Source organism: Lates calcarifer, linkage group LG3 (genome assembly GCF_001640805.2).
Source record: "Lates calcarifer isolate ASB-BC8 linkage group LG3, TLL_Latcal_v3, whole genome shotgun sequence".
Lineage (NCBI taxonomy): Eukaryota > Metazoa > Chordata > Actinopteri > Centropomidae > Lates > Lates calcarifer.
The window spans coordinates 1,234,048-1,247,838 of NC_066835.1; the positions used below are offsets into that span (position 1 = coordinate 1,234,048).

General features: G+C 40.6%; 1 protein-coding gene across 1 annotated transcript in view; it reads right to left on the bottom strand.

Moving 5' to 3' along the window:
* Positions 1-13,791, bottom strand: part of thsd7aa (thrombospondin, type I, domain containing 7Aa) — a 152,314-nt gene that overhangs the window by 21,661 nt on the left and 116,862 nt on the right. The window contains 5 exon segments of the mRNA XM_051078823.1: positions 2,444-2,618; positions 4,161-4,306; positions 12,030-12,147; positions 12,239-12,354; positions 12,463-12,604. Coding sequence (XP_050934780.1) covers positions 2,444-2,618; positions 4,161-4,306; positions 12,030-12,147; positions 12,239-12,354; positions 12,463-12,604 — 697 coding nt within the window.

A 13,791-nucleotide genomic window follows, 5' to 3' on the forward strand; every position in this document is an offset into this window, starting at 1 on the left:
GAAACATCTCTACACATTTAACTAATCATGAAGCTACCCATACAAAAAAGGTAAATTTTTTGTATAAAGAACACTAATAAAAAAATCACATTTTCTGTCACACTGAAATAAGTCAACATCAGTGTGAATGGTTTTGTTTTCAGAAGTTAGAAAGTTGGACAAAAGCAGGAACTAGATCATGCTGAGTCCTATTTGACCTTTTGCCCCCGGCCAAGCCAGTTAACTTGATTATGGGCTGATTACGCCTACACACAATCCAAGCTGGAGTAGTCAGTGTGCACTAAGTATACACATGTACATACACACTTGAACACATACTGTACACACACTGCAGCTGGTGTAACTACAGCCAGTTTTGAACTGAACTACACTAAAGCCTAATTAACATCCATAATCACTTTTGTAAAAGCTTCCTACATTGTCCTCGGCCTCTCACCTGCTAACATCAATTTTATATTGCGTGCCACACTCAACAGTAAGCACTATAAAGATCTTTATTATTGTAAAAACCTAGATGGGCCACAATTGCTGTAACTTAGAGCCATCACACTCTGTATTGTCATATTTTTTGTTGTAATCAATAGGCAATATCAGCTGGTTAAGATGTTTGGATTAAGCACAATTTTAACATTGAACTGGTTACTAATCAGAATTTAATGTATAATCAACAATCCTACAATCAGATGATCAGATGGATCAGATTAGACTGATTGGATTTACTGTATTAATATCAAAATTAATGATTGTTTTCTGGAAATGGATTGTGGTGCCCCCTAAACAAGTGCTTCTCTGAATAAATTCTGCATAACACTACAATACTGAGTGTGTACAGTGAACAGGAACAGGTAGAAATTTGAAAATCATACTGATGTTGCTAGAAGAAGTCCAAGAACAATGCTGTCAGCACCGCAAACCACAACGTAGCGAAACAGCTGCATGCAGGAGAATTTCTTTCATCACCACTACAGTATAAGTTCATATCAGCACTATGATGATCAAGCACTCTCATGCTTCCACTTGGATGTATTAAAATTGGTATAGGGCTATGTAGTTTATGACCCATGATGTCACCAGGTCAATGAAAGCTCCTTCATCTCTCTCCTCACTGCTGCTGGAGTTGCAGCATGGGTTGCCCTCTGGCCTCTGTGTAGCCTGCTCGGAGCAGACTGCTACACTCAACTCTTTTGCGACCAGCAGCAACACAAAAGCCTGCCTAAGATTAACCAATAGTGAACAAGTTTAATTTAGTATCAGGAGAAAAAAGGGTGACCAGTGATCTCCTCAGTGACACCATAGCCAGTACAGCTGACTTCTCAGCAACACAGACCCCGGCAGCAAGACCAGCTTGTATCCATCCAGGATGCCATGCGAGCCTGCAGCTCACTGGATTTGAAAAAGACAGCATGCCTCTCTCTCCATGGTGACATTAAAGGTAGGGTTAGCAATTACAATCTAATACACTTTTATTCACATTGAGGAAATATCTCCTCATAGTACACAAGCTGCCCCTTCTGTGTGTGTGCTGAAAAATGTCTATATATATATATATATGGATTTGGTTTCATGTATTCACTGAGCTTTACTGTTACGATGTCTGCTCATAGTTAGGTTATTGAATAGCCACACTGCTAAGCTGATGTTCGTTTCACAGGACAGGAGACGCATTCAGTTGTAAATAAGCAAGACTGGTCCAAAAACATGGCTACTATCAATCAAAAAAACGTCACCAAGAGTGGGGCTTAGCAGGAGATCAGCTATAACTCATTAATGATTTGTCCAAACTTTATAAATCTTAGTAGATATTTTCAGTCTGTATTCGGGAATAGGCCTACCAAAATATTAATGGTAATAATGGTGTCCCATCTAGGAAACTAACTGACCAATTACTGGTCAAATTTAAAAGATCAGATCAAGTGCTAGCAGCATACTATAAGATTTCTTCCTATTTATTGAATTTTATAAAAGGAAAACCATTTTTGAACAACATCATAATCAGTCTGTAATGTACACTGAATATGTGAAATGTTAATGGTGTAAAAAGTCACTGTGCCATTGGCATATACTTGAATATGATAATCAGAGCAGATTTTGAACACTGTAAATTAAAACAGTGGTTTCTCTGTGTTTATTGGCTAACTGAAACTACAGTATACTGTATGTGTGCACAGGTTCCCAGGTTGCATGACATCAAGCATTACTTTTATACAAACCATAGACATGTAGCCAGTGAAGCTAGACCCACAGACCAAGATAAACCAGAGACCTGTTCATAACAGATTGAACTTAAAGGGCAATTCTGATTTAGTACAACTTGGGTCTTGCTTTCATAGTTTTGGCCATCATCTCTATCAGTTATTATTGTTCTGTCAGTCAACTAATAAATTAATAAACTAGCTCACACCTGTAAATTTAAGCTTACCAACCCAGTCACTAACTAACCTACCTGGGCAGGGTACAGTACATTGTTCCTGAAGAACAATGTGTGTATCTCCATCCACTGAGGGCTCCAGGTCTCCACATAATTCATCATCCACCAGGCTGCTGTCCTGCTGACCTGAACCATCTGACACAAAACATGACACGTTCCTGAAGCGCAGGCCTTCCCCACACTTTGCCCCCTGATAGAAGGGAAAACAGAGATATGTATAAGTCAAACACACACATTCAGTTATGAAGGGCTAGCTGGCTGTTTACAAAACCACTGTTAGGACTTAAAAGATTTTAAGACATTTTTCATAGCTCTTGGTAACTGGGGTTTTTTTTTGTTTGTTTGCTGCAGATGAGATGCTATTGACTGATTGATGAGGCAGGGGTGAGCACTGCTTTTCTACTTTTCAGACCCAGATTTAATTATGCTTGTCAGGAGATTGAACCAGTGACCTTTAAGCTTGCTTCTCTAACCTTAAGGCATGACTGCCCTACTATTACATAGTTTTATGGTATGTTATTATAAAACTGTAGCTGGGTCCAGTGAACATGGGATTTTGAAAGTTAAAAAAAACTCAAAAAACTGAAACAGTTGGTGATGGGCACATTTTTATAGCTCTAAGAACAGATGGAGAACCTTCCCCTTTTTTATTGTGTCCACACTGCAAGACAATCATAATTCTTTGAATGCTTTTTTAAAAACTTTTTTAGCTACTTCAGAGTAAGTCCTCTCCCAATATTAGAGGAACTTGAAGTGACATAAGTGCACTGTGATTGGTTCAGACATAAATGTATACTGATTGCTCCAACAGTAGTCAATGCAGCACTGGCAACCGGCATTTTTAAAAATCAGTGAAAACGTTAAGGTTAAAATGTGTAAACAACAGCTCAGTATAGCTCGTAACATGTAAAAAAAATGGAACCAGACATGGACATGGCTTTGGTGAGATAATGTTTCATGTCCACATAGCTCTGTGTACGTATGCAAGCCAACCAGAAGTCCATTCATTCCTATGGTGATGATCTCTGATATGTGTGCAAAACTCCTTCTGTTTTTGTTTAGGTTTTTTTTTTTTGTTTTTTGTTTTTTGGTTGGGTGTTTTGGTCCAAAATTTGCCTCAAATACACAGATTTTTTTTTTTATTTTGCTGTGAATTACAAACAGACGTTATGCAATGTGCCACAGGAAGTTAGCATAAAAAACAAATTGAACAAATAACTTTTTGACAGCATATTTAACTAACTTGGGTTGCATGCTATAACTGTTTAACTTATACAGGGCACATAAACAGTGTGTCATATGACTTTTAACAAAATATTTAACATAACTATCCTCCTCACTGCCATAAGACTAGAGGGCAAAAACTCTTATATGGAATTATGGACACAAATCAAAACTGTGTGGAAATTAGGCATAAAGGGGAAATACAATGCAATCTTGCAGTTGCCATACCAACTACTGGCTGGCTTATGTCACTTCAGTGTTCCTATAAGCAGTGGGAGTGCAGACAGTAAAAAGCTCTTGATGTTATGTAGTTCTTGGTGGAGCTCCGCAATTAGCAGTTCCTCTCAGGTAGTCCTCAGGACTGTTTGGTCTGAAAATGCCTACAATTTGAAATTGACTGACTTTGGTGCACTGTAGTGGCAGTATAAACAGAAGGAAAAGTAGAAAAAATAAAATAAAAAATTGGGCACACAGCAATGCAAGCTTATAGTTACAAATCCTGACTGACCTCAGACCTGCACTCAGACCAGGTGCTGTATCTCCATCTGTAGCAAGGTTTCACTAGACAAGGCTTCCACTGCTGCATCTGGGATGGACATGGTCTCCCGTCACCCTGAGGAGCCTGGATCACTGTCCGTCTCCTCCACAGCTTGCCTGCAGAACAGCAGATTTTTTTTTAAAAAGAGGTGAACTGGAATTCTGAACTTTGAACACCCCATAAATCCAAGCTTACTTAAGATCAAGATGATGGTCTGAGAATAGTAAGAAGAGTGTGAACTTTTGAACCATGATTTCATTTCAAGTCAAGAGCCAAGTCAAGAACTTTATTGTTATTGTTATTGTTATTGGACAGTGTGCATGACAACGAGACAGCAAGGCAGCTTCAAGGCAGTGTAGTGCAGTAAAGTCCACATTTTTTGAATAAGAGAAATAAAAATAAATCAAATTTTAAATATTTTTAAGTGTAATTAAAAATAATTAAAAGTAAGTAACAGTAAGTAATATAACATATGTGCAGGAGCAGCAGCTTGGGGCAAAGGTGAGGCAGACAAGTGACATACACAGTATGCAACAGAATATGGGAGGCAGAAATGGCATACACAATATGCAAGGTGATCATGGGAAATTGTATGTTATTATTAGTAGTATTGTAAATGTTTTACTGTGGGAGGGGAGGGGCCAGGGGAGAGGTAGTGGGGAGGTTTTGTTCACCAGTCTGACTGCCTGTGGGAAGAAGCTGTTGGCCATCCTGGTGGTACTGGATCTCAGTGACCTGTAGTGCCTTCCCGAGGGAAGGAGGTCAAAGAGGTGGTGTGCTGGATGTGATGGATCATTGATGATCCTGAGGGATCGATAGAGACAGTGGGAGGAGTAGATGGAGATAATGTCCAGGAGCTGTGTCCCTATGATTTTCCCAGCTATCTTGATGACGTTCTGCAGAGTGCTGCTCTGCCTTGGTGCTGCTGAACCACACTGACAGGCTAACCAGGAGTTTCTGGAGCAAGTTGGCTCTCCTGAGTTTCCTCAGGACGTAGAGGTGTTGTAGGACCTTCCCGAGCACAGCCTCAGTGTTGGCGGCCCAGCTCAGGCCCTCTGTCAATCTAGGCCTAGAAATTTAACACTAGCCACTCTCTCCACTGCCTCGCCATTGACATAGAGTGGTGTATGTGTGTGGTGATAACCTGACCTGCGGACATCCACACAAGTCATCACACCATGCTGCTAGTTGTTGCACCTGTTTGCCCAGTCTTACAGATTGAGTGCGTGCGGTCAAAATGTATCTTAATGTAGCAGGCTAATATTTGTAAAGAAGGAGCACAAAAAACTTCATTGGAATTCTTGTTTCTCCTGCTGATAGTGGAAAATGGTAGCCAGCAACACAAAAAATCAGCTAATCTACTTATATTTTGGTTTTTAAACATAAACTGAATAGACAGAATTTAAGTTTGTTTTCAGATTAGAAAAGCATAAGGGATTAGACCATTTCTATGCTACATCTAAACTCATTTCTCAAGTGACTTAATTTATCAGAAAATAAAGACTGAATTCCCCCCTCTTAGTCATAGTTAAGCATTTAGAAGTTTTCTTTCAGCTGACTTAATCTATGTTTCAGTTTGGGAGCTTCATCATACTCCCTGTAGCCACTTTGAATATTCATATTTCTTTGTTGTGTTAAAGTAGTTTTCCAAGGTTGGGGGTATGAGTCAGGAGCAGGGTGAGAGTGCCCGTTACCAAATTCTTTCTGCATTTTAATAAAGAGCCCCAGGAGAGATGTGAGAAAACTGGTAATTAGCTGCTGTCTCAAAGGGAATGCATGTGGTTTTTGCTCATCATACCACCTAAAACAAATACTCCATCGAGGAGTAATATTTCACAAGTGACACAAAATAAAACTATTTCTAAAAAAATCACACAACTTTGTACAATTAAAAGGACATTTTGTGAACCATATCAGAATTAGTTCAGATTCAGAATTTGTCTGTTATTGTAGTTTTGAATGAAGACAATAAATGGAAATCAGTTTTATCTACCTCCAAAATATTATTTTGGATCCTATTCCTCAAATGCATGTATTGTGTTGTTATTATGAGGCAACATTCCTCTTAATGCTGAATACTCTCAGCAGCACATGCCTGTGTGAAGTTTCCCCAGCAGCAGATCTTGCCCACTGCCAGTTCATCTTCCAGCAAACTAATCAGTGTGCATAAACCACACAGGGAATCTCCACAATCCTGTGTAACTATGTAACAGGCCTTACCCAAGAACCAAGAACTTATGAGAACAGATCTGACATTAAGCTGTACCTGTGAGTGATTTAACTTGGACTTGTTGCATGTTCTAATTATTACTTACTAATTATTATTGTATTCAGAATAAGCAAAATTCATGAGTCACTCAGGAGTAAAATTATAATTGACTCTTTAATTGACGTTGTGCCAGAGATAGTCTTCAGAATTGGGTGGCGATACACTTGTACTGCTCATCTTAAGTGCTTACGTACTGCGGTAAGTGTATCGTATCGTGTCTTTTCCGGTTGCCAGTGTTTGAGAGTCGCTGTCTGTCTCAGCTTAGATAATTTTCTTTTACCAACACCATATCCATGTCTTAATCACCAACTTGCACATTTAATGTAATCAGTGGTTGCTAAATCACTCATAGCCCGTTTTTCTTCTGTTGCGAGCTTTTCGCTACTATCACACCAACGTTTCACGCTAATCTACACTAGCTACTTTAGCCTAATAACTAGCCATGACCTCTCATTCTCCTCCTCCCTCTCCTGCTCTCTTACTCTGCGTGTCAGATGTTTAGTTACTCATCTGCCTCATTTAGTGAAAATGGTATGTGTAATAAATGTTGCTGGGCTCGAGGCGAGGCTTAGCAAATTAGAGACCCAGCTCCGCACCACTGAATCAAATTCAGCAATGCTAATGCTAAACAGTCCCCAGTAGTCGGTGCGGACCAACCTAGCATATCTCCTGTTAGCCTTCCCCCGGTAGTTCCCGAAAAGCCGGGAAAGCAGGCTGGCTGGGTGACTTCGTAAGAACAGGCGTAGCCGTAGGCCAAAGCCCACTGGCGACCACCACCCAGTCCACGTTACAAACAGGTACTCCCCGCTTAGCGACACACCCGCTGAGAAGCCAACTCTGGTTATTGGCGACTCCATTTTGCGGTACATGAAGATAGCGACTCCAGCGACCATAATGTAACCCTGGGGCCCAGAGCAGGTGACAAAGAATCGCATTTAAAGCTGTTGACCAAAGATAAGCGTAATTACGGTATAATCGTTATTCACGTCGGCACGACTATGCCGGATCTAACGTCACTAAAGTTAATATGGAGTCTGCAAAGTCAACCGCATACTAACGTACTATTCATACTAAGTCTGACGTCAAAGTTAGTATGTAGTGTGTTCACACTGCATAGCATGCGAATTTTGTGTACGCGAGAATGCCCGGATATATACTAAATCGGCAAGAATTTCAGAGTATGCACCATGAGCTTACTCGATATACTCAACCGCCCCACAATGCACTGCGTTCCGTCAGACTGCGTACAATGACAGGCCTTCTTATAAGCAATATAATAATAACTGATTTTAATGAAAGAGACCTTTTTCTTTTCGTTCTTTCTTCTTACTTTCCCCCAATCTTAGCAGTCTGATTGAATCTGAAATATACTTGATTGTGCGTTAATACTTCTGAGGGAAATCCAGAATTGATGTACATCTGGATAATGTACCGCAGACGACGAGCCGATCGCCTCCGTCGTCTCCCTGCTGTGAGTGACAGCAGGTGGCTGGAAAGAGGCATAACTGAAGCCTGCGAACCATTGTCAGACACTGTAGTATTCTCTGGTCGGATGCCCAATCTGACCAGTGATGACATGTATAGCCACGTCGTCACTCAAACGCTGGCTGTCGAGGTGATGTCTAGAAAACGATGTGGGCTTTGTAGATCGGTGGAAGAGCTACTGGGGGAGACCTGGTCTGATTAGGAGAGACGGCATTCATCCCACTTTAGATGGAGCATCTCTCATATCTAGAAATTAGTTTATTAGGAAGCCAAAGTCCTGACAATCCAGAGTTCAGGCCAGGAGACAGAGCTGCAGTCCGACAAGCTTCTCTGTGCCTCTGTTAGCCACAATAATATCATAAAAATAACACAGCCAATTCAAATTTACAGCAAAATAAAAGAGTTAAATGTGGATTACTTAATATCAGAGCTCTCTCATCTAAACCTGTACTAGTAAATTATTTGATTTCAGATTTCCATCTAGATTTATGTTGTCTGACTGAATGTGTTAGCCTGAATGAATCCACCCCCAGTCATATTAATACTCACATCCGGCCGAGAAAGTGGAATTGCAGCAATTTTTGATTCCAGTCTATTAATTAACACTAAACCTAAACTCAATTATAATTCATTTGAAAGCCTTGTTCTTAGCTTGGCTCACCCAAAGTGGAAAACACTAAAGCCAATTCTGTCATAGTTTACCACCCTCCTGACCCATACTCTGACTTGTTATCTGAATTCTCAGAGTTCATATCGAGTTTAGTACTTAGCGACAGTAGCGACATCTGGCATCAGCCTGACATCAGCCTGGCACCTATGATCAAAATATCACACAATTCATAGAAAAAGACATGAATGTGTTCCGAGAACTGCACTCTGTGCAACAAACTTTGTTTTTGCATTAAACATTCAACTGTTACTTTATAAACAAAGTAACCTGAAAAAGAGCTATGCAGATGGGACTCTCTCAAATCAGCAGACCTTACCAGGGTCTTCACCTCCACCACTTTATCTTTCTCTGCACCAGAACTCTGCTTGTAAATTACGTCACATTCCAGGCTAACCTTGCCACACAATCCTCTAATGTTTGAAACTATATGAAATAATTGTCTGACCATTTTGTAAAGCAAACCATTTTATTGATCAAATGCTTACAAGTAATTTGATGGAAATCTGAATTTTCTACAGTGTTGCAAAGCTAAGATAAAAAGGTGAGGACTTGATTAAAAAATTTGCTGATGCTGATTATACACAACTATATTTATCAATGAAACCCAATGAAACCAATCAATCCAATGATGTAGTTACATTACATGGCATTGCCCTGGCCTCCAGCTCCACTGTAAAGAACCTTGGAGTTATCTTTGATCAGGATATATCCTTTAACGTCCACATAAAACAAACTTCTAGGACTGCCTTCTTTCACCTGCGCAATATCACCAAAATCAGACATTTTTTGTCTCAAAAAGATGCAGAAAAACTAGTCCATGCATTTGTTTCTTCCAGCCTGGACTATTGTAATTCATTATTATCAGGCTGCCCCAACAAGTCTCTACAGACTCTGCAGTTGATCCAAAATGCTGCAGCACAATTACTGACAGGAACTAGAAACAGAGACCATATTTCTCCTGTGTTAGCCTCTCTACATTGGCTCTCCAGTCAAAATCCTCCTCCTCACCCACAAAGCCTTTAATGGTCAAACTCCATTCTATATAAAAAGACCTTATAGTTCTCTACAATCCCACCAGAACATTACGCTCCCAGAATGCTGGTTTACTGGTGGTTCCCAGAGTTTCCAGGGGTAGAATGGGAGGAAGAGCCTTCAGCTATCAAGCCCCTCTACTGTGGAACCTTCTCCCAGTCTGGGTCCAGGAGGCAGACACCCTCTGTACCTTTAAGAGTGGGCTTTCTTTTTTGATAAAGCTCATAGTTACGGTTGGCTCAGGCTCGCTTGACCAGTCCCTCAGTTATGCTGCTAGACTGCCAGGGGATTTCCCATGATGCAATGAGCTTCTCTCTCTCCCTCTCTCTCTCTCAGTGTTGATTCATATCCCATAAATACATATTACTAACCCAATATCTTCCCTTGCTTATAGTCTTGTGCTCTTGTGTCTCTCTCTCCTCTTCTGTCACTTTCTCTAGGTATTTTTGCCTCTGGAGCTGTAGAGTCTGAATTGTTCTGCTCAAGGTTTCTGTCTCTTAAAAGGAAGTTTTTCCTTGCCACTGTCGCCTAGTGCTTGCTCATAGTGGAATCTGTTGGGTCTCTCTCTTTAATTATAATAATGAGGTCTGGACCATAAAGAGTACAACCTAGACCTGCTCCATATGAAAAGTGCCTTGAGATGACTTTTGTTGTGATTTGGCACTATATAAATAAAACTGAATTGAATTGAATTGCAATTGAATCTCTCCTTGATGCATCAAGCTTCAATAAATGCCTCTGCTTAAGACATCTTGAGGTCTCCTGCAAACTTCTGCAACTGGCTTCACAAGATTTCCTTCACAGTGTATAATGGGTTTATCATCTGGAAATGAGCTTCATGTGAACAGTGACACTGATCCATATTGTAAATGTGCTGTAAAAACAAAACAATGAACCAGAGTCCCTTTCACATTATACATGGTCATTTGATCCATCTAATCCAATAAATAAAGTGGAACCATAAAATAACAAGGGTTACTACTTTCCTGCACAAACCTCTACTGACTCCCAATATTCTAGACAGTTTACCATCTCTGACATCATGTCTGAGTGCTGCTTTGTTCACTGGTTTCTTTGAAAAATATACTAGCACCTTATTCCCAAAGAAACCAGTCATCACTCCCCACTATGATTTCCATGCTTCAGTGGTCTCCCTGCTGGCGGCAGTGGCAGAGTTTGGTGTTGAGCAGTGGGTGGCAGGGAGGGCTGCTGGGTGAAAGAAGGCCTGTGCCAGCTGTCTCTATTGATGTTTGGCTGGAGAACACACAATACCATGATCATCTAGGCACACAGATTGACACACCCAGGAAAATAGCAGTGTTTTTACACTGCCTGATTGATAACAGCACCTTGCTGCTTCTAGGTATGTTCATTTGCTTGAAATAACAAATCCAGCTCATTGCTATTCCTGGCTCAGGAACAGAAATTAGCCCCTCCAGGGAAGTATGTCCTCGCGGCCAGCCTGGAGATAAAAAGAAACACAGGGGGGAAAGCAAGGAGGCCCTCTCTTTTCATGGTCTACCTGCTGTTTCTCCGTAAAAGGAAAAAATCCTTCTTGCCTGGGGACAGATTAAGGTTACCACAATAGTTAAAGTCTGTATTGGTTTCATGTAAATGTATTATTTACTCTTGTTGCTTCTGGCTGCTGCTCTTTTCAAGGACTCATGGAGAGCCGAGTGCTCCCTGAGCCCCTTAGCACACACTCGTAATGGACCGCCAATCAATGGCCTGATCCTCTGGAATTACACAGGAGGACATTATTATCTCTCCCTTATTTGGTTTAGACTCTAACACCATCATTCCTCACATCGTAAAAGAAAGGGTTTCTGGTTTCCACCATTACCATAAGAGAGACAGACTTTCTTTAGCACACAACTGAGAGTGCTGCTGACCTACAGCAGTAATGGATCACTCAGGTATCGGTGTATTATGCTATCCAAACTGTTTGAAGGGGTTGCCATGCTGGAACTTCAAAATGTAATAAAAGAGATTATGTGAATGGTTACATCAAACTACATGAAAAGTATATTATTATCTGTGTTTCTCATTGAATCTATCTGAATTAACCTAATTGCTGACAGCAAATTATATGATTTAAAAGTTATTCTCCAGTGGCCTGACAGGTAAAAAAAAAACAAAAAAACAGTAGATATAGTTGAGTACTAGCCAAGACTGTAATTGAACTTTACCCTCATCTGTCATACTGTACAGAGAAGAGTTGTTGGAGAGGAAGGAAAAACTGAAGTGAGACCCACATTTTCAGCTGATAAACGTGCAGTTATATGGTTTAGACCAGGGTTTGAAAGGTACAGCAGGGTTCATAATATACCTTAATCTCAGGGTATACTTTCACAGACTCATAAAAACAGAGCTACAGACATACCTGCCAGCCCACAGGTGTGAGTGCACTCAGACCATGGTGACCATTCAGACAGCTGGCAGTTGACTGGGCACTCCACTACACAAGAAGCATTCATCTGCCACTTCCTCTCCAGGCCCAGCTGCAACACAATGCCATTAGGTTTCACTGACTCTGTGTTTCATTCAAAAACATTAAAAAAGATTTGAAAATGGAAGTGACACACAACTCACCTCTTTGCAGAACCTGAGGTCAACAGATTTGCCGTCGCTACGTACACAGTCCAACATGCGGGTTTTGATGCCATTTCCACAAACTGCTCTGTCACTCAGCTGACAGGTACTCCAATCTGCAGGGTGGTGTTTCATCAGCAAAACATCAGTGTAACCCTAACCATTTACTGTCACTCATTCTGCATCAGAATTTCAAGCAGCTGATCTTGCTGTTTGAGTCTCACCAGTGATGTTATAGGAGTAGTGGAAGCAGTTGCTGTTGAGTTTGCAGGCCTCTGTCTCTGTAGACGGAGGACACTCCTTCTCCTCTCCAGGCTTACGAAGGGGGTAAGCACTCCTCTCCCGGGTACTGTTCCCACTACATGGCTGAGAGGCATGGGAAATAATCCTGACTTATTCATTCTGTTACAATAATGTGCATAATGAATAGTAAAGTGCCTTTATGAATGTCCTTATCACCTGTAAAATTAAAGACATTTCATGATATTTACATTAGTGTATTTTCTGTTCTGTGCCTGCTCATGCAGCTGTGGAGTTTGAAGCATTTCATTTAAAAGAGTAACACTTGCACACTGAGTCCACTCCACAGAACAGGGCAAAACTGATGAAGATCTGATTGAGAACAAGATTGTTTCTATAAATAAACTGTGGTTTTGAGTGCTAGGAGAGATGAAGCCATGGAAGTTAAACTTGTTCACTATTGGTTAATCTTGGTTTTACTTTTTACTTAATCTGACTGTCCTCACCTGCCCCAGAAAAGAGCTGAAATCAGCTCCAACAGCAGCAGAATTGATGAGAAGACTTTCAATTTGTGTCCAAACTGATTATCAAAATGAATGCACTATGCTGTTAAGATGAAGCATCTGGTACCAGTAGTCCATAGCTCTGTAAAATAGCCTGTTTAAATACTGGTATTAACAAAAATATATTATGATCAAGACTATTGTGTTATTATTTTAGATTGCTTTTTGATTGAATTGATCCACATCAGTTATCACCTATCTGCAGTAGGTAAATATTTCTGTTTTTCACAGTATAAAAGAGTTTCAAATCTGGTGGCCGGCCAGAGGTAAAGAGGTGAGTAACTGTAGCAATGGAGACAGACTAGGCTACAGCATGGTATGGTGGAGCTTATGATTGAAGAACCTAGGAAGTGTCCAAGAAAACTTTCTGCTGCTCCAGCTAAAATAGAAACTTGGTGATCGACAGTGACAAACACAGATTGTAATTACTCTCACTGCCAGAGGGTGGAGACAAAGGCTCTGGACGAGACGATACTTGAGTAACCGAGTCATTCAAAATCAAATCAAAGTTAATACAGTTTGATTGAAACAAATAAACTGTGGACTTCCTGGATCTAAATTCAATGGAATCACAGATCAGTGGTGACATCTAGCACTTCAGTGGTACCTCTTTATTACTTTTCCCCATGAAATACTGAGAAAGATTAGAGAATTTCAGCAGGTACTGAGGAGAGGAGAGCAAGGGTTAGAATCTACTTTGAAGCAGGGTCTCCAAGAGGTATTTCAGTACTACTTCAGAGACTCCAATGG